Below are 25,634 nucleotides of genomic sequence, written 5' to 3' on the forward strand. Positions count from 1 at the left end.
TTATGCCAACGCTAGTAATATCATTGCCAGTGACACTGTGCCCTGGATATTTGATATAATAATAAAAGACTGCCGTTATGCTTTAATGTTCAAAAACAATCTACTTTGTTGTTCCCACTTCTAAAATGAATGTAGACTAAAACAAATTCCACAAAGAGAAATAAACAACCACATGCTATCTAAATTATGTTTGGGTCCCTTTTTGTCCACAATTGAATTATGTATCTCCCCAATGAGAGCAATAGACAACACAAACACAATAATGTAAAAATAATGAATGGCCACACATTATTTATTCCAAAGCCTTCCCTCTGGAGTAAAAGCACTGTTTTAGAACAGTAGATGTGCACAAACAAAACACTAACTCCAGTAGCTGCAACACAAATGTTCCAAACGGTTATGGTTACTGGTGTATAATAGCAATAGTACTGCGTAGGTGTTTAAGAGAAAGACCACTCCAGGATAGAGATCATGAGTCCTCTTTATCATGTCTTCATCTGGACTGGCTAGTGGCTAGTGCTACTCCCTCGTCATTGGAGTGAAGCAAGGATGTGTGGTGAACAGTAAAGCTCTATTGTGTTCAGAGTCAGACTGACTAAAGGAAAGATGATTTGGGTCAAATGGATGACATTTCAAGAGTGAATCAATTTCAAGTGTTTGCATTTTGCAAGGTAAAATCACAGCCCAATATCCAATAGTAACATTTGTTCTGTCAATACTCATTCAAACCTCATACAAAGTCCACTTTCTAAGATTGTTCCCTGATGTGCTCCAACAGTTCCCCATCACTTGCGTCCAACAATCAGCCATTCCTGATTCAGGAAGTATAGGCAAAGCACAGACAAAGCATAAAATTACTTGTTATATAGTAAAAAAAAAAAAAAAAAAAGTGGGTGAATTCTGGACTTCCCTGAACTCCAGGTGAAAAGTGCCCCCTAGGGGTCAGGGGGTGAAGTCTAAGCAGTAGGTGGTGTGGGGGATCAGGGGGTCATGTGTTTCTCTGGTGCCTGCTTGTGAGCGAGGTAGAGGAAGAGGATGCTGGACAGGGCGCTGACCAGGAAGATGACATCGAACCAGCGGTGGTAGAAGTTAAACTGCAGCTCCCCCAGCACCTCAGTCACAATGGAGCGATACTCCAGTGGCATGCTCATACGCATCAGCAAGACCGAGGATACAAAGTACATCCCCTGAGAGAGAGAGAGAGAGAGAGAGAGAGAGAGAGAGACAGAGAGAGACAGAGAGAGAGAGAGACAGAGACAGAGAGAGAGAGACAGAGAGGCTTCTAGCTTATCAGTCCTGCTTTATGTTCCGTGTTATAAAACAACCATAAAGCCAGCAAACTCACCATGATCTGAGCAAGGACGAGCACAATAACATTGGAGGACTTGCTGCTTGATATAGCATAGAAGAACTAGAAAAATAAAGGCAGATGAAGCTGTATAAATGATGGGTTTCAGTCAGGTACAAGCAGGAAAATATATATCCATTCAATCTGGCAAGGGATCTCACAGATTTATCGACTTATTTTTGATTTATCCTGTTGACGTGACATGCATCATGTAGAGCTGTAGGAACTGTGGGTGTTTTACCTTAGTGAGAGTGATGAGAAGGCCGCGTATGGAGGTAACGATAATTATTCCTACCAAGATGAAGGAGATGTGTTGGGACCAAAATTTCACCTGCGGTGGCCAGAAAGACGGCAAAGGCAGAGGAGAACGGAGTAATGCAGAAGGGAATTAGTAGGGGGGGAGGGGATGGCAACTTTCAATAACATTCATCATTTATTAATTTAAATGGCGTGCTCTTTGAGTGCAAGTTATGAGAGCTCTATCAAATCATTGGCTAGGAAAAAGATTAAACAGTGATCAGGAACAGGTTCACTGCGGGAAGAGCAGGCAGAGAACCTTTATTGGGCTGGCAATAATTAACTTCATAGGAGACATGTGTCTGTGTCTGTGTGTGTGTGTGTCTGTGTGTGTGTGTGTGTGTGTGTGTGTGTGTGTGTGTGTGTGTGTGTGCCAAAGATCTTACATCAAACTGGATGCCCAAGTAGTTAACTGTTATCTCAATGCCCCTCGTCACTGGATCAGTCTTTCCAACACGGTCAAAGACAATGTTTATGGTGGCCTAGGATGGACAAAAAGTAGAGGAATTGTAATAACAGATGAAAATCAAAAGTGTTGTTAAAGTACAGCTACATTGCGTGCGTGAGGCAGGAACAATGCCAGAATGCAACTCTGAAAGCTGCTCTCACCATGAAGATCTTCCAAACACAGTAGATGGAAAAGAAGTAGCCAAGGAAGTTAAAGTATTTCCCCTGGAATGTTTTGGAGTACTCAATCCGCTCCTAAAGACACAGACGGTTAGGGCAAATAAATAGCACATCATTCACCATATACAGGGCAGGCGTAGGTACAGGATCTACTCGGCCTACAGATTCGGCTCGCCCTACCGGAAGTGCTCAGCTCGGGGTCCATAACTACAGATGAAGTTAAACTCTAAGGGCTCATCATGTACACCGCCTCCGGAACAGATGCGGTACGGCTGCGAACAGACCCACACTCATGTAATCTGTCTGACGGATGTGGAATCTGACAAAAATAGAACAGGTGTGTGTAATTTTTCCGTACCGCATGTATCGCCCATCTATTAACATGGGCGACAGTCGATCGAGCAGTTTTACTGGATCCGCAACGCAGCCGTAACGCATCTGGTGTACATTGCCTGTAACCCTAACCCTAACCCCAATTCATATTTTAATGTCTATCATGTCTGATAACATCAGTAGCTTAGCTTGTTAGCTAGCTAGCATTTTGCCCACGTAAATCCCGCGTGATTTCTAACCCCACATAGGATAAGCAATAACCACGCCCTGTGGCGCCGGGATTGGCCAGGAGCAGCACTGGAGGGCACGCAGCCCAGCGATTTCATGAACCAACTGAATAGCTCTTGAGAACGGACAGCGATTTCGAGAGCGGACATTGAGAGCGGACATTGAAATTAATTACGGTCACCTACCTTCCTTAGCATAGTAATAATAATAATAAGCATAATAATTGTAATCTACACAATGTACACAATCTACAAAAACATGCAATAATATAAACGGTGTTGTGTTCACGTTCATAGCTCATATAATATAATGTATCATATCGTTAATTTCAAGCTTAATTCTTACCCAGAGAGAAGGTACAGCACTGAAAATGTAACAAGCAATAGTTTTTTAAACATCTTTATTTTAACACGTTCACTGCCAACAACGTGTTAACACGTTTTCAGAATCCAGCTGTTGACTGCCAACAACGTGTTAACACGTTTTCAGAATCGATTTTTTTTTTTTGACGGTGGATCATTGATCTGGCCCTTTTGCATCTCCTATTATAGTGTTAGAGCCGCCAGGCGTGTGCAATCCATTCCGCCGACCCACTGAGTGGCGACGGTGCTCAGACTATTGAGTGTTGTTTGGCCAGAAACGCACGCATTCCAGCTGAGCTCAACCGAGGACCCAGAAGCGAACGAGCCTCATTCTCATACTGTAGGCGAAAACCTTTCACACGGGCGCACGGCGGTGGGGGGTTCCAAAGGTGGACTGGGTGGAAAGCACACTTTGAAGCGCGCAGCATAAAGCCTAGAGTCGCACAAGGCTTCGTCAAAGCTCTCAACCGAAAATCCAAGAAAGGATTAAGCCACATCCACGCTCGCCGACGAGGGGCCGCCAGAGAGGGAGGCTGCTGCTCACTGCTCAGACAGGCAGGAGAGACTGGCTTGTGACTGACAAACGCTGCTGAAATCCACCAGACACGCCCACGGAGGGAGGAGTTGTAAGGAGAGGGGGTGCGGGTGCTGCTATGGAGGAAATTACTGTTCAGAACTATATTGTTTATGTCTGATGTCTCACTGATGCCAAAAATAAATGGTTAAAGTGACTGATTGAATTTCACAAAACTGCGATTATCTCAGCTTTTTGTCTCAGACGCTGAAACCATGCTGTACTCAACGGCTAATATCTACATAACTACTAACTCTACAAACTAACTCTTTTAGACAGAGAAAGCACACATTCTATTAGTACTTTTGTGAACTTTGTGTTCACAAAGTCCAAGCAGAAAATTATCCTTGGCTCTTGTAAAATGAGCCAGAATCCTCAAAAAAACCCTCTGGCAAAAGCTACCTACAGTAAAAAAAAAAGGCTGGCAGTGAATGTGTTAAAAGATGAAAAACCCCAGGTGCTTTAGTACCAAGCTTCAATGCTCCTGGCCAATCCCGGCGCCACAGGGCGTGGTTATTGCTTATCCTATGTGGGGTTAGAAATCACACGTAAATCCCATGTACAGCAAATCACAATGCGTGCCCGATCCGATCTTGTAGCCGAGCCGAAATTGCACTGACACAGGCACAAGGGGTAATCAAGGTATTAATGGATGTAGTGGATTCATAGTATTCCCATGATGATCACACATTTCATACTAATATGGCATTTTACAATACTCACAGCTCATTTGCTGTGTTTGTCCATTTTATTCTCTTCTTTTATTCTTTTATTTTCCTGTCAACCATTTTATGTGAAGCACTTTGAATTGCCTCTGTGTATGAAATGTGCTATAGAAATAAACTTGACTTGACTTGACTTGACTAGACAAATGATTTGAGAATGAGTTTTGCGACATGCCTCTTATTGAGTGATTCTAGTGGGACGGGTGGTCATGGTAAAACTGCATCACAGAAATCCTAGCTAACGAAGTTCTTGATTACAAATAGACACATAGAAGTCTGGGCCTTGTTTATTTGAGCTGACCTGGTAGGTAGCTGATCTCCTTAAGGGTTTTTCTGCAATCATGTATTTCATTTCATGTATTACTCATGAATGTAATGTTTCGTCAAGTTTTTCAATTCATTGGTTTGAATGTGTGTGTTGTTGATACATTACCTTGGTGGCCTGCAGGTCGACAGTCTCTAGGAAGAGTTGTCGACTCAGCTCCTCCAGAGCATCGACCTCCTGCTGGATCAGAGAGAGGTCTGGAGGGAAGGAGTCAAGGACCTGACTGACACCCACTACACACATAAACTCACACAAACTCATCTGGTAAGAACTCAAGTTCAGAACCATTTCCATCAGTGTCTGTGTGAAGGATACTCTCGCTGCCCGTCGGTGAGGAGGTGACGCTCTTGATCATGCCCCAGAATCCTGTCTGTTTGTTCTGGTCTTCCCCCCGCTGGTACATCTGCCTCCGTGTCATGGCAATTCTACAAAACAAAAAAACATATAACATAGGTAGTGGCACAATTTATTACATAGTTTTATTCTAAGGGTGGTTTCTCGCTGGGGTCCCAGGAGTGGAACCGAGCACACTTGTCCCCAAATTGACCCCAGGTGCGGTTAGTTTCATGAGTGTGAACATTCCGTGCCCGTGCGCGGAACATCGTACCGTGACAGGGTCCACTTGAAAAGGTGGTCCGGGGAACGCTTTGGCGTGCCCAGGGACGGAACACCTGCAAATGTGAACGCCAACCGTACCGAACTACATAGACAACACACGGGCGAGGATACACACCAGGCGTAGTTGATGACGCAAGTGTACTCTGCAAGTGTTCCGTTCCGTTCCCAAGCACAGAAGAAATGTTGTAATGTGAAAGCTGACCAGCGGGGGAAAGGGGACAATCATACTTGGGCACGGAACGGAATGAAATCGTTCCCTGAAAGCACCCTGAAAGAACCGTATTTTCTCACCGTTTCTTCTTGCTGACAATCATGTCCATAGTTTGGAGCAGCCTTCTCTCCAGAGCAAGAATGTCACTGTCTGTCACGTTTCTGTAGATATAATAAAGCAACGAGGATAAAGGTTTGTGTTTGTGCAGTGCAGTATGCAGAGAGGGACACAATTAACAATACTAGTTACTGGTGCATAAAGGCACATAGATGAACAAGATGACTGATACAAGTACTGTAGGTCATGTCAGAGAAATCCCACAACTGAGCTTACCTGAGGAAGTAGGACATGTACGTGTAGGGGCAGTTGACAGCACCAAACCCCGACAGAAGAGCCATGAGTGTGACCCCTATAACCCCAACACGGCTGATTAGCTGCTCGATGGACAGGATGCCTAGAGAACAGTAATGAGAAGCAAGCAAGACGCACATTTAAACACACCCGTGCTGTCAAATGCCTAGTGTTTCAGATCTACATGGCAGAGAGACAGCTGTCCTGCCCTAAATGTGTCCACTGCCCAAGAGGGTAAAATGTAGGACAGGAGGGATGCACACTCACCATGTTTTGGACTGAGGATGGGGAACGGGTCTCCCAACTTCCAGAAGAAATACATGAAGGTGAACCACACCACACAGGCAAAAAGCAGCTTTTGTCTCTGCACTATACAGAAACACAGCAAACAGCGTTCTGTGAGACCATGGGTGAATCTTAGATATGCACAACATAACATTTCTCAATGTAAGTTGCAGTATTTTATTTCAACAGTGAACATCTTGCTGTACTCACACAGGCGTATGTTGCTGACAACAAAGTAGCCAATGTAGAAAGGCACCACAAAGATTAGAACCAGCAGTATCACGTACAGGTTCAGCTTCCAGTGGAAATACCTGGAACTGTGGATAGAGGCATGTGAGGGTTACAATCCTTTGTCCTTGTAGCAATACAACACAGTTATAACCCACAGGAGAAATGTACTTACCTACTGCTTAAGGCACCCAGAATCTCAAAGATGATCAGCTCAAACATGGTGCAGGAAAAAGCAAAGGTGACAGAGAAAACTACCTGGACGACGTACTGGCGCACCTGTCAACAAACACGGCCATGGGTTATCAGTCACAACCGTTGATAGTTAATAATGGATGAGATTGATACATGGGTGACACATACCTCATAGTCTTTGAACAGCTGCCGCATAAAGAATAACCATCCAAATCCAAAGAACAGCACCTGCAGTGGATTTAATGTGAATTATACAAAGTTGGAGAAGAAGAAGAAGAAGAAGAAGAAAAAGTAATGGTCACTCTTCAACATTACTCATTAGTTAGGACGCTCACCACAAAACCACAGCTTTTATATCTGCAAGGTTAATCGGTACAATCTGTACCCTAACACTTCCAACGTTTTTTTTAATGCCAATTAGAGTGAAATATAGCCAGACCAAATTCACAATCTAAATAAACGTGAAGATGAAAACAATGTGGTAATTCCGAAAAACAGAGTAAAAATCCAAGAAACAGCCTGGATTAAGACATTAATGCTAAATGTGTTAGATGATGTCACCAAGGATGTCAACAGTGATGATGTCATAATTGATGGTAATGTCATCATTGATGATTTCACTAATGTCAGACATGATGCCACAGTGATGTCATAATTGATGATAATGTCACTTGACACAAATTGAAGTTTAGTGATTTCACTTATGATGTCATACTGTGATGTAACTTTTGAGGCCTAATAGTCAGCTCTGCCAGCTTCACGCTGTCAGATCGTAAATTCAGTTTAAGCCTTAAGGTCTACCTCTGCAACAGCATTATATTCTTTGTTCTTGCCCGCAGGTTTGTTGCTAGTTCCAGTTTACCAAGTCTCAAGCCCCTCAAGTGTCTGCGCGCGTATTCACTTGTCTCCCGCCTAATAAACTATACGTTTTCATTCCTGGCTTGAGTAACGCATACGTAATAATAAAACAGTAATAGCTAGACTTTTCCAGGACGTGCAGACGCTGAAGTGAGCTAACGTTAACGAGCCAAATGGCTAGCTGTCGAGTTTGTACAGCAACAGCATTCACTGTTCAAAATAAATTAGCTAAAACCACCAACGAACGTTAGCTCATTCACTAACGTACCTTAGCGTTACTAATTATTGCAAACGTTACCTGTGAGGTGAACATGATGACTGAGTCCACAAGGAATGACATGGTGTTGTTGTATCTGTAATCTCTCGAAAACTCACTGCACAAATGTAACGTTACGTTAGCGTCGAGTGTAACTTCAGTTCATGCTGAAACGACGAAATGCTGCTCAGCCTACATTTAACAGCGTCTGTTGTGTTATTGAGTTCATTTTAGAAACGTTTGTTGTTGAGCTGTCAAGTTATCATATGTAGTGACGTCATCAATGTGAGTCGGACACAAACACTTCCGTCTCAAAAGCGTGACGCCTTGCAAAAATCCTGAATTAACAGTATTTTATTTTGATATAATGCTGTTTATACTTTTCTGAACATTTTTATATTTCGTTATTCATTATTAAGCATTAAATATTATTCTACTCTGTGAGGATAAACCATAGGGATAATCTGGCGCTACTGCCTAGCCAGGTTATTGCAATTACCTTATTAACGGACAGAGGGCGACAAAGCATAGTAAATGGCTGACAACAAACCTTTGACAATACTAGCAGACTTTTTTCCCCGTTCAAAATAGAGGAAATTCTATTCTATTCTATTCTTTAGTATAAAAAAAATCACACCCAGGTGCTGAAGTAAGCGCTGCAGACATACAGACACTAACCAATAATTGGTTAAAATGGTGTCTTTATGCCTGCACGGCTTCTTAGTTACATTTATTGTAAGACAATTGCTCGAGTGACATCACTGATGACATCACAACTGCCTGATTATATCACTGCTGGTGACATCTGGTGACTACATCACATCTAGGCTACCTGATGACATCACAGTCGAGCACGCACACACACACACACACACACACACACACACACAGATGGGCGAAAATACATCATAAAGTATTTTGAAACAAATGACAAATACTTGGTCAAAAAATGTATCACAATACAAATACAAAATACTCGTCTGAAAAATGTATTTGAGATACAAATACCTATTTTGTATTTTGAAAATACATAAAAATACATTTTATAAAAACTGATAAAGAGCTGCAACAATTAGTCAATCCATCAATTCATTGCCAAATATTATATTAATTGCCTATTTTGATCATCTGTTCATCATTTTGAGCCATTTCTGTAAGGAAAATGTCCTAATTCTCTGATTCCAGCTTATCAAATGCGACATTTTCTGGTTTCCTTAGATGGTAAATCATCTCTTAGTCCTCTGTGACAGTATTCTTGTGTACCCTCTAACACATTACAGTTCTTTCATTTCAGTTTTAGCTGTTTTTCAGCACAGCTAATTTCTCCCTCACTTCAGCTGTTAATCACCTTCTGTGAGGGCTTTTGACTTACAGGCAGCATTTCTATATGTTAACCTCAAGCTTTGGAACTTTGACCATGTTAGCCCTAGATATCTGACATCCTAACAGTATCCCTGGAGATGATGCGCCATGGCTGCAGTTATGGAAATCGCCGGCTCCACGGGCTCCCAAAATCATGACTGACAGACAGACAGACAACGCCCACCCACCTTGGTGCCATCGTGCAAATGTGCACCATCGGCTCATACTACATCAGAGTTGCTCGAGTGACATCACTGATGACATCACAACTGCCTGAGTAACATCACAGTTGAGCAAACAGTGGCTCGAGTGACATCACTGATGACATCACAATTGTTCGAGTGACATCACTGATGACATCACTGATGACATCACAATCATGACCCACACTGCCGCCACACACACTGCCACCCACTTTGCCAATTTTAATTAAGAAGATAATTAGTTGTGTCTTGATACATACAATATGATACACTGGTTTGAATATGCAGTAAACCGTTTCATTTGCAGATAGGCCAGTGCATGCAATATCTAATCATCAATTTATATTACTAATTTATCTCTGGGGGAATTTCCACCAACACAAGGCTTCATACTAGATGAAGAAGTGATGTGAAGTCTGACTCAAGACCCACCCTACTCTGCCTCTGATTTGCCGTTGAGTTTGTTCTGAAGGTAAGCCAATCAGAGGTAGAGTAGAAGTGACATGTCACATTTCTTTCCTCCACAGTTTAAACCTGTGTCAATGGTAAGAATGTGTCAATTTGAGAATAAAATAACATAAAAAATAAAAATAAAAGTATTTTATGTATTTAAACACAAAATACAAGGTCTGAAAGTATGTTGATACAAATTACATCTTATTTTTCTCGGTCCAGCCAAATACAAAATAACAAAATAACAATAATAACAAATTACAAAATAATACACAAATGTATTTGAAATACATGTATTTAAAATACTGCCCATCTCACTCACACACACACACACACACACACACACACACACACACACACACACACACACACACACACACACACACACACACACACACACACACACACACACACACACACACACACACACACACACACACACACGCACACACACACACACACCCATGATATATCACAGTCAAGCAATTGTGTGACATCATTTCCAGTTGAGTGACATCACTTCACACATTTTTTTATTTTCATAAAGATGGAAATTACTCATTGTAGCCTAATTGTGGGATTGTCAGGTGTGTGATGCGTCATCTCTTGGAATGAAGCATCAAACAAAAACATCTTAATTAGGCCCATCTCTTTGTAAAATAGTCACTTTACGTGTGGCTTCGTCATGCAAGATAATGCTTCAATAATGCTGAAGACTCTAAACTGCATGATGGAAGCACTGACCTAAATTCATGGGAGAGATGCTGAACTCCCCTGTCTGTCCCACCGTGCAGTACGCAGTTTGTAACGCTAGAGAGCGATGTGAACACAATGCTCGGCGGGACAGACGTTTGAGGCTGCAGTGCAGGCTGCTGTTGCCTTCTTCACACAGCGTTGCACTGCGCGGATGAAGCGGACCAGTTTGGACCATTACGCACGGTCGGATAAAGTGATCATTGATTCTCACTCGCACAGGAGTGATGTTAGCCTGCAAGTGACTTACTGGATCCTGATGATGCTGAGACTTCCCGACTAGTTGGGGGTTTTTCACTGCACCTATTATTTCCTTTGATTGTATGCTTAGGACACAAATAAAGGTGAGTATGTGATTTGCATGGACAATGGAACATGAAAATGAAATGGAAGATAAATTCGTGGAAATGTAAGGCAGATACGTGGAGGTAATAACGTGATTTTTTAAAACCATTTCTTGGTAGGCTATGGCGTTGGCAACAAGTTGTTATGTTTAGGCTACTAACACAGCTAGATAGGTTTGTCTAAAGCCGGTGTGGTTACGAATTTCCACCAAAAGATCTTAAAGAATTTTACTGCTGTCAACTTTTAAAAATGATCCACAAAATCTTAATGCCTTGGATAGATCTTTGGATGGAGTTAGTTAGCTTACTTAACGTGTGTGTGTGTGTGTGTGTGTGTGTGTGTGTGTGTGTGTGTGTGTGTGTGTGTGTGTGTGTGTGTGTGTGTGTGTGTGTGTGTGTGTGTGTGTGTGTGTGTGTGTGTGTGTGTGTGTGTGTGTGTGTGTGTCCACAGGAATTTAATTGCCCTAAGAGAGGGAGGAGATGAGGTTAGCCTGATCACCAGTTGATTGAATGATTGAGGGAGTTAGAGATGTTGTCTGATGATTCATGTTGGGCTGATTCTGATTTGAAGCCTCTGAATGTTCTCAACCTCAGTTTGACTCTTGCATCTCTCTGATGAATGAATGCAGATGATGATGATGATGATGGAGGTCTCCTTTAGACAAGACCTGCAGCTTTGTTTATTGCTATTGGCCGTCGTACAACTGCAGGGTGAGTATGCCAAACCAATCGTCACTAAATTAAGGGTTAGTTAATGCTTATTTAACTAACAGTTAACAACATTTTCTAATAAACATTTACTAATGGTGTTCATGTTAACTAGGTATTAATTTATGCATAGGGTTAGTCAATGGTTAGGGTGAGGGTTAGTTAATGTAATGCGCAATGCAAAATCATAACAGATACCACATAAGAAACACAGCAAATTGTTCTGTGCTTTGCATCTGGCTGGATGTCTCAGCAGGTCGGGTAACAGCACCAGAACGCCTAGAAGCTCCAGTGGAGCAGTCTTTCACTCTGACCTGCAGTGTGTCGAGAGACAGAGGCGAGTCCCTGAGGCAGGTGCGCTGGCTGGACGTCCAGAACCAGACGCTGCTCACCTACCAGCCCGGACAGAGGGACAGCGTGAGTGGGCAGCAGCACGTGGAGCTGGCCTCCTCTCCCAAGGACACCTCGACTATCTCCATCCGCAGGGTGAGCTTCCGTGACGAGGGCTGCTACACCTGCATCTTCGACATGCACCCGTCTGGTTCGCAGCAGGGGCGGACATGCCTCACTGTTACCTGTGAGTACAGCCATACATGCCTCACTGTTACCTGTGAGTACAGCCATACATGCCTCACTGTTACCTGTGAGCACAGCCATACATGCCTCACTGTGACCTGTGAGTAGAGCCATACATGCCTCACTGTTACCTGTGAGTACAGCCATACATGCCTCACTGTTACCTGTGAGTACAGCCATACATGCCTCACTGTTACCTGTGGGTAGAGCCATACATGCCTCACTGTTACCTGTGAGTACAGCCATACATGCCTCACTGTTACCTGTGAGTACAGCCATACATGCCTCACTGTTACCTGTGAGCACAGCCATACATGCCTCACTGTTACCTGTGAGTACAGCCATAGTGATATGTGTTTGGGCTCTGTGAGTGAGTGAGCCTATGTTGCTAAGGCTAGCTCTATGCAGTAATCTGAGAATGTGGTGGAGTAGTTTACATTCATATGTTGTGATGTATGGATATTTCCTTTGTTAGGCTTGCTGACTACAGGTTGCTACTTGGACAGGGAGTCAAGGTAGGATGGGAGGGAGCATTCCTCATGTTAACTAGCCTACAGGTCTTAAGTGGAAAGCTATCCTTGTTCAATGTGAACAAATCACCCGTTGATAATAGGATTCAAATTTTCTGACACAATACATTATTCTTATTGGAACAAACATAAGATTGAAAAAACCAAAAGCTATACTTAAAAAAAAATATATAGCCTAACGTTACCTATTTCACGTTGTGTAAAACAGCATTTTGCATAATGTGAAAGTATGTAATGTACAGTAGTGTACAATAGTGTAATGTACAGTAGATGATACAGTAACTATTATATTGTTATTCTGCACATTTTGGAGGTAAAATTAAGTCACATTTGGATGCACTATATCGATATTATTCCCATGATCCACTTTTATGAGAGAGGGACTGGTATATTATATCCCCAGCTAAGTGAAGAATTACAGGCGATAGCAGAGAACAAGGAAGCAGAAATTCATAAGATTCCTGAAGTTTTTCCTCTGGATTCAATTTCTATTCTATTTTCTGCCCTTCTTGGTGTTTCTGTCTGACGAGTGGTTTTGGAAGCTTGTCCTTTGCTCCCCACCCATTTGGCACTCCACTAAAATTAATCAAAGCCATATCCCTCTCAAAGGTGCTCCTCCCCACCAACAGTATATAAATTAATTAAAGCCATATGCCTCTCAAAGGTGCTCCTCCCCACCAACAGTATATCAGTAGACTGCTGGGATTTAAGGATGAATTATGTGAGGACAGATACCTTGACTCCCCATGTCCCCGGCTGTGTTCCCCTGAGAACAGACAATAGGTCGATGGGTCTGTGATGTTAATATGGAGTTGTACAGCAGCGGGAGATGGAGTGCTTATTCTGCTAAGCAGAAACAGCTGTTGCAGATCCCAGTAACTGGTTTCCGTTAAGGTGTGTCATATTTCTGAATATTAGCATCGCTCTGTTTTTTTTTCACCCTCTGACCTCCCTGCCTTTACTCTCACCCCCCCCCCCCCCCCCCTCGCCCACCCCCTCACCCCCCCCCCCCCCCCCCCGGACCCTCTCTTTTGGCTCCCAGCGCGCATCACCGCCGAAGGCAACAAGACGGCCGTGAGCGGCAAGAAGGCTTCGCTGTCCTGCTCCTACGGTTTGCCCGAAAAGGTGCAGCAGGTGGTGTGGAGGCACGCTCCTGAGCGGGGCGAAGCCAGCGAGGTGGCCTCCTTCGCCAAGCGGAGCGACCCCATGATCGAGCCGCCCTACCAGGGAAGGGTGTGGCTCAGCGCCTCCCTGTCCCACAGCCAGCTGTCCATCCAGCCCGTCGCTATCCAGGACGAGGGCTGCTACACCTGCCTGTACAACACACACCCTGAAGGGCCGAAGAGCTCCACTGTCTGCCTCTCCATCTATGGTAAGCATCTTTCTCACAAACATACCATCACTGCTGGTGATTGATATTGCATATTTGTAGCAGCATGGCCCACACAGCAGTGAAACAGCTCTGGGAAACTGAAATACCATCTTTGCAAGTTAAGTAAAATATGCGTATCGGGCTACACTTGTTGAGTTCGGATATTGTTTTTTCATTTGACCAGAGATGGTTCGGTTTATCTTGGCATCGTCTTGACTGATGCACTGCAGGAAGACAACTACAAGGCTAGTTTCAGCAGATGTGGGCGTTTAGTCCTCTTACAGATGTCACAGACAGCTGTGACAGTCGCGGCCTCCACTTGGAAGTCGTAAACTCATGTTTACGAGACCGGCAGTCGTGTACATGACATGACATGCTTGGCATAGACCAGACCAGCACATCTGGGTAATTTGCAAAACATGAAGGCCGCACCCCTTTTTAGGGGACAACACAAGCCACTCGCGTTGACTTCAATGTAAAATAGCAGTACCAAAGAAATCTATAGAAAAATAACAGAATTAATTTTGTTTATAAATGACCCAAAGACACCATGACATGACAATATATTTCAACTCGGATAGAATGCGCAAGATACATCGACACAAGGTACTTGCCTTATATGAACCATGGACATATTATAAGATGGACTGAGCATTGGTCCTGTTCAGTGAAGCCGCTGCATGTTAGATCGCCGCTCTGGCGGTTGAATCCAGTATTAGGTCACAAGGCCCGCCTCCCCATGTTAGTGGATGGGAAAATCACAACCGAAATAATCACAGTATACGTCAGATAATTTATTTCCAAAGGTGGTTTGTATCATTTTAGATAGTCATTATCATGCTAATGCCTGTGCAAGTGGTCATTTTTCTGATCAGTTTGTTTTTAAGTAGTTATTTGACATATAAAAAGGGATAAAAATGGATGATTGACAGCTGTGGCAGCCAGTCTCAAGCCGTCATTGGCTGGACAGGCCCTGCACATTATAGATCTATCGTTATAGACAAGACACATGGCTTCATGTTATCTAACGCTGCCTGGAGGTCGGGTGGCTCATGGGTTAGCTGTGCTGGCTACCAGACATCAATGGAATAGAATAAAAAGAACATTGTTTTGAGAAAGGTGTGCGAGGAATTAACGTTGGTTGGGGACTGAAGTAAGTTCAGAAAATATGTGTTTTATGAGTTACTCCAGCTACGTTATAGGTACACAATGGTTTTAACATGCAGGCTAGCAATGGCGTTAGCCGCTTTCGCTAGTCAGCTGTTTTTCATTATTTATCGGCTTAATATAACTTAACAACCGATAACGATAGCTGGAATAACACAATAATAGACACATATTTTCAGAACTGACCAGGTTGTCCAACCGACAGGAAATGTGTTTTATAACGTTAACTCCCGTCCCGGGTATAAGATGAGGCCTAGTAGTACACAACCACCATTAGCTCATCGCTAACGGGTTAGCATCACATACAAACAGACGTTTTATTTTTTGTAGGCTATTAAAGCAACAAATGTTTTTATATGCATATCTCGGGGAAATGCTTTGACTGTGGGGATGTTCGTTCTTCACAAGCTCCTCTCTTAGTAACGATATACCAGGCATAAATAAGATATAGCTCAGTGGGATATACAGAGTCGGAGAATAGACCAGGCAGCCTGGCTCATGCACTGGGCTAACGTTAGGTTGGGCTGCCCTACACACACTGTACCGGGGGGGGTACAACAACGTAGCCTCACGGTTAGATTTGTTAAACCAACATTTGCGCCAAAAGAAATGTAATCATAAAGTTAATCAAAATGCCACGGAAACATTAGGCTAATCAACACAGAGCTGTTCATCCGAGAATTTCCCCCAGTGAGAGGCTAAGAGCCAAGCAGCCCTGGCTCCTCTTCCGGGCTGAGAGGCTCCTCTTCCGGGCTGCTCTCAGAGCACGGGCTGAGAGCAGCCCGGAGGTCTGACTTGTCTGGCTGATACAACTCAATCTCCGACAACGGAAATCAGATTTTTGTACAGGCGTCATTTTGATAAACTGATCTCATAGTGGGAATCTTCCTGGTTACTTTTGGCGAGACAAAAAATATTACAACTTAAATTGCAATATTTACAGAGCTAGACTGTAGCCTATATAAATACGCAACGCACTGTGCGCATTCTAGAAACAGCAGCTCTACATAAGAAAGTTCAGAGGGGCGGGGAGCCCACAGAGGTTCTAAATCAATGGAGCTACTGCGCAGACTCTGGTTCACTGATCTGGCCGGATTTTGGCTTCAATAAAACATACAGGCAGGAGATAGGGACACGCCCTCCATTCATATGATATGAACGCTGTATCCAGTTTCCACCAGGTTACATGCATCGTCCACATTGACGGTGTCACCCCTACTCTATTAAAACATATCTATCGCAGACCAGTTTTTTTTGTTAGTGAAACTATAACAACACAGCAACTCTTCGGCATATCTCTATCAAATTAAACCGTTTTAAATAGTTTGTTTGAAGTGGTTTTGGCTTCTTGTACCGTCTTTTACTATGGTGGGTTTCCCCTAAAAAGGGGCACGGCCTTGGCGCTGGACGCTTGAAGACGCGACGCAGTTCTGGTCTATTCAAGTGGTCACGTTGTGAGCATGCGCAATTGACTTGAAGCCACAGAGGCTAACAATTTAGCTAAGGCTAGGTAGCAAGCAGTTCACTACGTTAATGCAGGAAATGCAAAGGCATAATGACAGAGGAAAAAAGATGAGACCGTTAAGAATTTCAACATGTTCCTCAGACATATTGTAAAATGACTATAAAGCTCTATGTGGCTATAAAATTACAATATATTAACTTTCCATCCACATCCATGGCGTCCGCCATTTTCTGAAAATGTCACAAGACACGTCACAAATCGTGAAGGAAAAATTCCACTTACCATGTCATGAATACCACATGAGTGGGCCGTTCATATAACCTTGCAAGCCAGCTGGATTCTCACGAGATCTTGAGATCAGATCAGTGAAACAGTATGTAAAACAAACCCATCCATCTGACAGTGTCAGGTTAGCATTCATATGGACATATATCACGACCCCCAAATGGTCAATGATGAAAATATCTTGGCTGGCACATTTGGCAGTGCTGATCCTGGATTACAGTAATAATGTAAAATGCATTCAGGCAGACAGCAAAACATAGCGTGTACCCTTGAATCTATTTACCTATTTATATGGTTCACCCCATCTTAACAAGTAATTTAAAGTGGGGGGGGGGGGGGGGGGGGGGGTCTGCCAGTGGTGTCAGATCAATTAATTTATTTGCACTACAAATCAAGAATTTCCTTAATTGAAGTGTTTTTTTCTTCTTCTTCATACTACGGTAATTAAGTGATTGGTTTAATTATGCCTTGCTTCAAGTATTGTCTTGTATCTAGACAATTACTGAAACAACTGAAGCTGAATCGGAATCGGAAGTGGAACTTTGTCACTCAATCCATTGGCAGAATGTTTCACTTTCTTTTATGAAAAATATGATTTAGTCATCCCCTGCGTGACCATATATCTGTCCTATGTGTGGAGGGATTGGAGAACACCTGTTGGTGCTTTAGGCAGAAGCGGAGGAGAGAGGGTGTGGTGTGGCTGCAAGGAGACTGAAAACCTGGAGCCTCTTAGATTTAGTGCTGCTGGAAGAGACAGCTAGCGTTGGGATTTGGACAGGAATGTTGATCTTTTAGCCTTTGCTGCTGAAGTAGGCTAGTCCTTGTTGTTATTGGTGTGTCCTATTTTATTTAACTCGTAAACTCGACTAGTGTGTGTCTGAAGAAAGGGCCGTTGGAGAGAGGAGGGGGGGGGCTGAGAGAGAGAGACAGACTGAGTCCTGACTGCGTGACACTGTGTCACTGTTTGTAACACACAGTGATTCCCTCTGTCCGCCTCCCGCTCTCTGTGCTTTGTCTCTGGCTTTGCGCTCGCTCGCGTTCTCTTGGTTTCTCCCTCTCTCTCTCTCTCGCACAATGATCTGAACAAACAGCCCAGCTTTTGTTTGAAATCGGCCCCGTACAGTAGGCATTTCAGTAGTGAAGCACAGGATTTGCGTTATGGATAATGTTTACTTTGCTTTCTGTTCATTGCTGCCAACGGCCTTCCATCCTCATCCCACATAGTTGTCCTCATCCCGTCCTCCAGCTCCCACTCCCACACACATTATTCACAGGCGAGAACAGTGACACACACATTCTGCTTGTCATGAACTGGCAAGGTGTTTGAGTCGTACAAAAGATTTGACTTCACTAAAGGACGGGAATGAGTCAGTACAGTGACGATCCTGTTTTTGTTTTGTTTTTTGTTTTTGTTTTTTATTTTGTGAAAAGATGTCACTACATGAAGGGGGGGGGGGCGATGAAAGCCTCTTGCAGTCCATATTTCCATATTGTCCTGAAAATGTGCTTGAAAATAATTCCATAAAAAGAGTCAAAATTCTGTCAAAGTTTGCACGAGCATCAGGCGAGATCGCGAGGCATTATGGATGGTTATTTGCATCCATTCCTGGTGCGGTGTGTCCCACCTCTGCAGCTGATCTAAACCAGATTGTGAGTGCGTCACTGCCTAGAACTCAAATATCTGTGGCTAAATCTATTCTTGCCAAAACAAATGTTCTCAATTCGCAAATGAGTCACATTCCTGCCTCAGCCCCGAGAGCAGAGAATTGAAAACAGCAAGGGGTTTGCTTATAGATCTCAAGTGTGCAAGAATTCACATACCGTACCTTGGCTGATCCAAAAGCTACACATTTGCTTCAGGTATCACATTGACAATCTACACTCAGTGATACTCAACCCGAGGCTCTAGCCACATGTGGATCCTTTTTGGGTGGTTGTGGCTCTTTTAAGTCTTACTTAAAAATAAATAAATAAATAAATAAATAAATAAATAAATAAATAAATAAATAAATAAATAAATAAATAAATAAATAAATAAATAAATAAATAAATAAATAAATAAATAAATAAAAACAACAACAAAACTGTCAGCAGAATTAATCTCAGGTGTCGTGCTCTGTTTGCAGGTGCGCGAGACAAGTGCAAACTCCATCACATTGTATTGGGAAAACTAGCTTAGCATGAACCTAAAATGGCTGAAGAGGAATATCAAACATTTAAAGCGGACTTAGAACTTGAGTTTATTCTTTGTGTCCATGGGTTCAGGAAAAAATGCATCTCTCTGCTTTGTGATGTCGTTTCACAATTCAAAAGGTCAAATTTGCGAGCGGAAGAGCTGGCGAGAGTCAAACTGAACCAAACTGGTTTCAGAGAGGAAAGGGATGTTTTTGGCTTGTGGTTCTTGCCAAAAGTATTTTTTGTCAATGTGGCTTCTGAGTAGGGCAAGGTTGAGTACAACTGGACCCTCTCTGAGGGACGTTTATGTGATGAACACATAAAACTAAACAGAAAATCTGAATATTGGCCAATTTCAAATTTAATTTACATAGTACTTACAAATATGTACTTTTATTTGGTACTACTGAAGAAATAGTAAAATGTCCTAGTATTATCTGATCTCTGAGGTACTGTACATCACAGAGACACTAAATACACAACAAAATATGCTTCTCATCAGGCAGCGTAACATTTAAGGTCTGTGGCTGACTGTGCATTTCACATTCATTGCAATAGAACAAAACTTTGTACCACAAAAGTCCTTTTTGTTTTACCAGTCAAATCTAGAACAAATGTGTGCATATATACATATGTGTGTGTGTTTGTGTGTACGTGCTGTGAAACTAGTTCCAGTTTGTCTGTTAATTTCCCAGTGCTGCCCAAACCTCAGGTGAGCTACAAGACCACGTCCCCCGGCGTGATCGAAGCCAACTGCACCTCGGTGTCGCGCCCCCCGGCAGAGATCGTCTGGAACGTGGAGAGAGATAACCGCACGATGGGCCCGCCGGTGGCCACGCAGCTCCCCCAGGCCGACGGCACTACTCTGGTCATCAGCACGCTCACCGTCCAATCAGGGCTGCTGAAGGACGTGTCCATCAAATGCTTGGTCCACCATAAAGGGCTTGAGACACCAATAGCTGTATCCATGAACACTAAAAGTGAGTTGGTGTTGGTGCACCTTCGCTCCAATATGGATTGCTTCCTCAGTTTTGCGTAGCAGTACGTCTTTTATTGTTCCAGGCTCAAAGCCCTTATATAATGACTTATATAAGGACCCTTCCCCAATTGCACTTGGCCAGTTCTCCCTGCTGTCCTGGCCGTGGTGCCACCCGTTCTGCTGATCTGGCTAGAGCCATAGACTACTAGCACATGCTTCCTCTGACACATGCAATCGCCAACTGCTTCTATTCACCTGACAGCGAGGGGTTTCACCGGCAGGACGTAGCGCATGGGAGGATCACGCTGTTCCCCCTCAGTTCGACTCCCACCCCTGAATAGGCGCCCTGACTGACCAGAGGAGGCACTAGTGCAGCGACCAGGACACATACCCCACTGACTTCCCACCTACAGACACGGGCAATTGTATCTGTAGGAACGCCTGAGCAGGGCAATTGTGTCTGTAGGAACGCCTGACCAAGGCGAAAGCGCCGCTGCCGGGAAATGAACCCGGGTCTCCGCGGTCGTAGGCAAGTGCTTTTACCTCTACACTACCAGGATGCCCCATACTTTGGCATGTGTGCCATGGTTATGGTTAATTTGCAGCTGATAACCTGAGTTTACCTTGTTTCCATGAGGTCAGAAGTGCACAAAGAGACAAGTCATACATTTGGTCATAACACCATAAATCAAATCTTCTCAATCAGTCATGGCCCACAAGAGATGCAGTGTTCAGCCCAGTGAAGCAGCAGTGAAAATGACATATTAACCCAGATGTACGGTAGCAGATGATAACATTGCTGATCAGTTCTCTCTCTGTCCCTCACAGTTGGCACAGCTCTCTCCATCCTGATCTCAGTCACCACAGTAGCAGCTCTGCTCGTCATGTGCCTCTGCTTCTGCCTTTGGAAGTGTTTCTTGCGCAAAGACGGTGAGTGTGCGATCGTGTGCGTGCGTGTGTGTGTGTGTGTGTGTGCGTGCGTGCATGCGTGCGTATGTGTATGTACAGTATGTTGTGGCAGTGGCTAATTCATCAGTTTTATGCATGCCGTTCTACATATTTCTCTAAAGTAATGTCAGATAAAACAAGCAAATAGTAAACATGTTGAGCCTGTCCCCCACTAGTGATGTAGGTCCACCCTTGGGTCAGTCAGTGATTCCTGCTTTACCACTGAGTTGTTCCCATTCATTGTTAAAGGAACACTCCGCCCATTTTCAACCAGCTTTGTATCATTAGAACATCAGTAGTATATCAGAAAACTGTAAACTGTTTTGAAGTCTGTCATTTAATTTGACAGTTATTGAGTGTTAAAGTGTGGACCAGTGACATCACTGGTCCACACGCTAACTCAAATTAATAACTCATTAACTCAAATCAACTCTCAATAACTGTCAAACTATTCATCATTCATCTAGTTTGACAGTTATTGAGAGTTGATTTGAGTTAATGAGTTATTAATTTTAGTTAGTGTGGACCAGTGATGTCATTGGTCCACACTTTAACACTCAATAACTGTCAAATTAAATGACAGACTTCAAAACCGTTTACAGTTTTCTGATATACTACTGATGTTCTAATGATACAAAGCTGGTTGAAAATGGGCGGAGTGTTCCTTTAATGGCGCCCCCGAGCGGCACAAACTATCGGACGGAGACCGATCCATAGTCCCCCCTTTGTTGGGGTGTTGGGGACAATCACATGATAAGTCATTACTCATACAGGCGGCATGCATCAAGCAACCAGAGGAGACACTAGTGCAGCGCACATACACACATACCTCCCTTAAGGCGCCTTCACATGATGAGAGGTCTGCACTCTTCTCACCGCGAGGTAGAGCGATCTGCTGAGCGGAGCGTAAATCTGCAGGACAAGAGGCGAGCAGCGGGTTCTTCTCCTCTGATTGGTTGCGCTCATGAAAGGTCAGCGATAAGTAGGTCAGCATTGAGATATTTTGAACTGTGAGCAGAGCAAAGTGCGCTGTGTGCGTCGCCAAGGGTAGCGCTGCCGCCTGGTTGAGAAGCGCCGCTCTCCCCCACAGGAAAACAACGGGACAGCGGGCGCAGAGCTGTTTTACCGCGGATCATGTGTAGGATCATGTGTAGGCAGGGCCAGCCCGCCCTATATGCGAACTAAGCGGCTGCCTAGAGCCCCGGGAGTTGCCAGGGGCCCCCTTTTTTTTTTTTTTTTAATAAACATAGGCTATAATATTATAGGCTGTGTGTGGTAGTTAAAACATAGGTTGACATTTATTTATGTTTGTAGTTTAAACAAAAACATAAATACTGTAGGCTACATACAGTACAACACAAAAGGCTGTTATTTACCTTTTGTCGCCACCTGGTGAGTAAATATGTAACTAAAACCATTAAAATTGACAACCGGTCCTGCATGTATCTACCGGTCCTTGTCACAAAAAAGGTTGGGAACCCCTGGTTTAACTGACCTGGCAACCCCTATGGCTGCTGGGTTCTACACGCTTGCTTGACACTGATAGGGCTACAAACGAGCGTCATCGTCATGTTTGTTTGTTTGTTTTAAATATTACTCTAAATATGGCTAAAAGTCCAAAAAACGTAAAAAATTTCTTTGGCGCTGCCCTGGTGGGCAGCACCGAGAGTCCCCTCCTAAAGGCTGAATTATGCTCACCCTGCCGTGAAGGGCGCGGGGGTGGAGCGAGGGGCGGGCGCGTCAAATTACGTAAATTTGTTGGCCGTGGTTATGCGCGTGGTCCAGCGGCCGCTCGCGTTGTGCCTGATATTTTTTCTAACAGCGCGAGCTTCTCTCCAAACATGGCTGCATACAAACCATTGAGCCCTGAACACTGAGCTGTGTTTTCGCCACATTTCTTGACCCATGTGGTAGGCTATAAACTTAGATTTGCAACTGTTTTAGTCATTTCACCAAGTAAATGTGTTGTGTTGAGAGCATTATTGAGAGAGATTAAAAGCAGCACAGAGTAGTAGGCTATCAGGGCTGAGTAGTAAAAACGGCTTTCAGTAAAAACAAGTTTGGTGAGTCCTTCATGTGCTGATGTGCGGTCGTTTGAGAGTGAAAGCGCACTCAGTACTGCACAGCGTTTCATTGCGACTTTTCACGGGCTGTTCTCACCATTGTACAATACATGGTGATCACTTTCTGAGTATAATGGCATCTGCCCCAGCGCGAGGTCTGCACGGTGACTACGGAGACTCGCGGGGCTTTGCTCGAGCATAAGAGCACCTTTACAGCACCCCCTACTTAAAAGTACTTCCAGCACGGATGCCCCCAAACCCCCGCCCCTGGGAGGGGGCCCCTAATCTATATCCTGCTTAGGGCCCCCAGATGGATAGGGCCGGCCCTGTGTGTAGGATCATCTGTAGGCACTTTTACTGTAATCGGGTTTCCCACCTGCAGAGGGGCTCGGGGGATCCGGGGAGGCTCTCTGTTTTGGCTAGTGTGGGAGCTAGTGTGGGAGCTAGCTTATTTTGAGCGTGTGAGCAGAGTTGAAGGGGTGGAGAAATAAGTGAACTGAGGAAGCGTAAAGTGCAGATTATAGTCTTCCTGATTGAACCTCCGTTTGAAACTTCATTGAAAGTTATTCTTGTTTAAGCAAGACACAAAACATAGGATAATTCTGGATTATTATTTTTTAACTTTAGTGTTTGTGTTAGTGTTTGCCATTATGGCAATTGTGTGTGATGCAATGTGCCATTCATGCTGTTGTCACATAATCCAGTTTGTGGTGGAGGAACAGAATCTGAACATAATTTATGTCCACAACATGTAATCTGCTTTCCGTGCTCAATTCATAAAATGTCTAAGGCTGTGATGGGGATGTGAGATAGCTGTTCAGTTGAATAAAGAAATAAAGTCCGCACACTGATGTGTCTAGCTCCCAGGCAGTTCATTGACATTTCCATCACAGAGGATCTTCGTCAGATATTAGTCATCGAAACGTCAAATAAACTGAGCGGGAGCTAGACACTTCAGTGTGCAGACTTTATTTCTTTATTCTACTTTATCATTTATTTGTCCAGAACCTGCCTACTGTTATTCCTCATAGCTGTTCAGTTGGATATTTCTGTTGATATGAATGCGTTTTCACTACCTGCACTCTACCTGCACTTTACTTGCACCTCCAATGCCTGTGCCTGAAATCAATTAGCCGTGGATCATTCTGTATACTGTAATAGCACAACTCAAAGTACAAATGTTATGGTTTATAAAGATTTTTTGGTAACACTTTATAATAATGTTCAGTCATACAGTAAGTCATTTATAAGCCTTTAGTTAATGATGAACTAATCATTTACAAAACATTAATATACATTTGTAGATGATTAATAAGTGCTATGTTAACATGTCACAATGTGCTGTAAGTAATCTATAAACTTTTAGTAAAAAGCATTGCAGTACAAACTAAAGTGTTCCTTACCTGTTATTTAAATGATGTGTATATCATTTACCATGAATTTACAAGGATTTCTGCATCTCCTAATCTAAAGTATAAACAATTCATCACACATAAATTTGTTACATACAAGGGGGTAGCTCCATTTGTGAAAATTGAAGCCAAAGTGGAAGTGTCTTAAACCTGCATTCTTTCAAATGGCCTGCAGGGGCCGACTCCACTGGTTGCAAAAAGAAGTCAAGTTGTTTTTGAAGTCAGTGGGAAAATGACCTTACCTCTCACTTGATTAATGGCCTATGATAAACACTTTCCTAATGAGTTTATCATCTCAATTGCTAGTTTTAAGTCTTCTTCAATACAGCATAATGGTCCCATTCAAAGTAAAATAGAAGCAGACTGTTTTGGGGCGTGATTGACAGGTTGCCGGTCCATTGATCGCACAGCTTGCCGATCACGGACCAACAGTTTGGAGGGGGATCTGAATTGAGATGCCTTGTGGCCTGCTGTCCTGGCTGCACCCACTCAACTATGTCACTTGACTTTTTATTGACCTTTGATGTAAAATGTCAGAGAAGATTTGATTTTTTTTTATGATTTAATATACTTTCTTTCCCTCTGTGTCATTGCATCTCTTGTGTCTCCCTGCATTTCTTTTCAGCGGATTAATCTTTCAGATGAGACAAGAGTCTGAACAGAAAACGCAGTGCTTATACGAGCCAATCACAGCGATTCTCGATGTTTCACTGCATATCACAGGACAGCGGAAGATGGCGCTCTGACACACCTCAAGAGGAACATCCCATACAATCCTATTGACTGTATGACAGCAACTCTTCAACGACATTCAACTCTGCTATTCTGCCTCCAAACCGCATCGATGACTTTCAACTCTGCTATTCTGCCTCCAAACCGCATCGATGACTTTCAACTCTGCTATTCTGCCTCCAAACCGCATCGATGACTTTTAACTCTGCTATTCTGCCTCCAAACCGCATCGATGACTTTTAACTCTGCTATTCTGCCTCCAAACCGCATCGATGACTTTCAACTC

At 43.4% G+C, this 25,634-nt stretch overlaps 2 protein-coding genes across 3 annotated transcripts; one reads left to right on the top strand and one right to left on the bottom strand.

Annotated features, from left to right (window-relative positions):
- Positions 1-285: 285 nt before the first annotated feature.
- On the bottom strand, positions 286-8,079 carry LOC310778339 (Golgi pH regulator). Of its 2 annotated transcripts, XM_083638732.1 has the most exons (14): positions 7,864-8,079; positions 6,876-6,935; positions 6,688-6,791; positions 6,495-6,601; positions 6,267-6,368; positions 5,982-6,102; positions 5,729-5,809; positions 5,135-5,244; positions 4,928-5,016; positions 2,255-2,347; positions 2,032-2,127; positions 1,590-1,679; positions 1,346-1,411; positions 286-1,187 (listed from the first exon to the last, which is right to left on the bottom strand). In XM_083638732.1, exons 1-14 carry the CDS (start codon positions 7,903-7,905, stop codon positions 981-983), a joined length of 1,368 nt encoding a protein of 455 aa, XP_083494858.1. In that variant the 5' UTR covers positions 7,906-8,079; the 3' UTR covers positions 286-980. The 2 variants fall into 2 exon arrangements, with proteins under 2 accessions (XP_083494858.1, XP_083494859.1); XM_083638733.1 differs by lacking the exon at positions 1,346-1,411.
- A 3,742-nt stretch (positions 8,080-11,821) lies between these two features.
- On the top strand, positions 11,822-25,497 carry LOC310777882 (OX-2 membrane glycoprotein; the record flags this gene model as incomplete). The annotated part of the gene is made up of 5 exons (XM_083638229.1): positions 11,822-12,221; positions 13,793-14,122; positions 19,910-20,194; positions 21,022-21,123; positions 25,242-25,497. The coding sequence occupies 5 exons, from the start codon at positions 11,822-11,824 to the stop codon at positions 25,247-25,249; spliced, it is 1,125 nt and encodes a 374-aa protein (XP_083494355.1). The 3' UTR covers positions 25,250-25,497.
- Positions 25,498-25,634: the final 137 nt, after the last annotated feature.

The sequence above is a fragment of the Poromitra crassiceps genome (assembly GCF_964638095.1).
Source record: "Poromitra crassiceps genome assembly, chromosome: 6".
NCBI classification, from domain to species: Eukaryota; Metazoa; Chordata; class Actinopteri; order Beryciformes; family Melamphaidae; genus Poromitra; species Poromitra crassiceps.

Excerpts from the sequence above, each read along its gene's own strand:
- LOC310778339 (XM_083638732.1), bottom strand. The coding sequence starts at position 7,905 with ATGTCATTCCTTGTGGACTCAGTCATCATGTTCACCTCACAG. Across the intron at positions 6,792-6,875 it reads AGCTGTTCAAAGACTATGAG|GTGCGCCAGTACGTCGTCCA; the intron begins GTATGTGTCACC and ends GTTTGTTGACAG. Across the intron at positions 2,128-2,254 it reads GTGTTTGGAAGATCTTCATG|GCCACCATAAACATTGTCTT; the intron begins GTGAGAGCAGCT and ends TGTCCATCCTAG.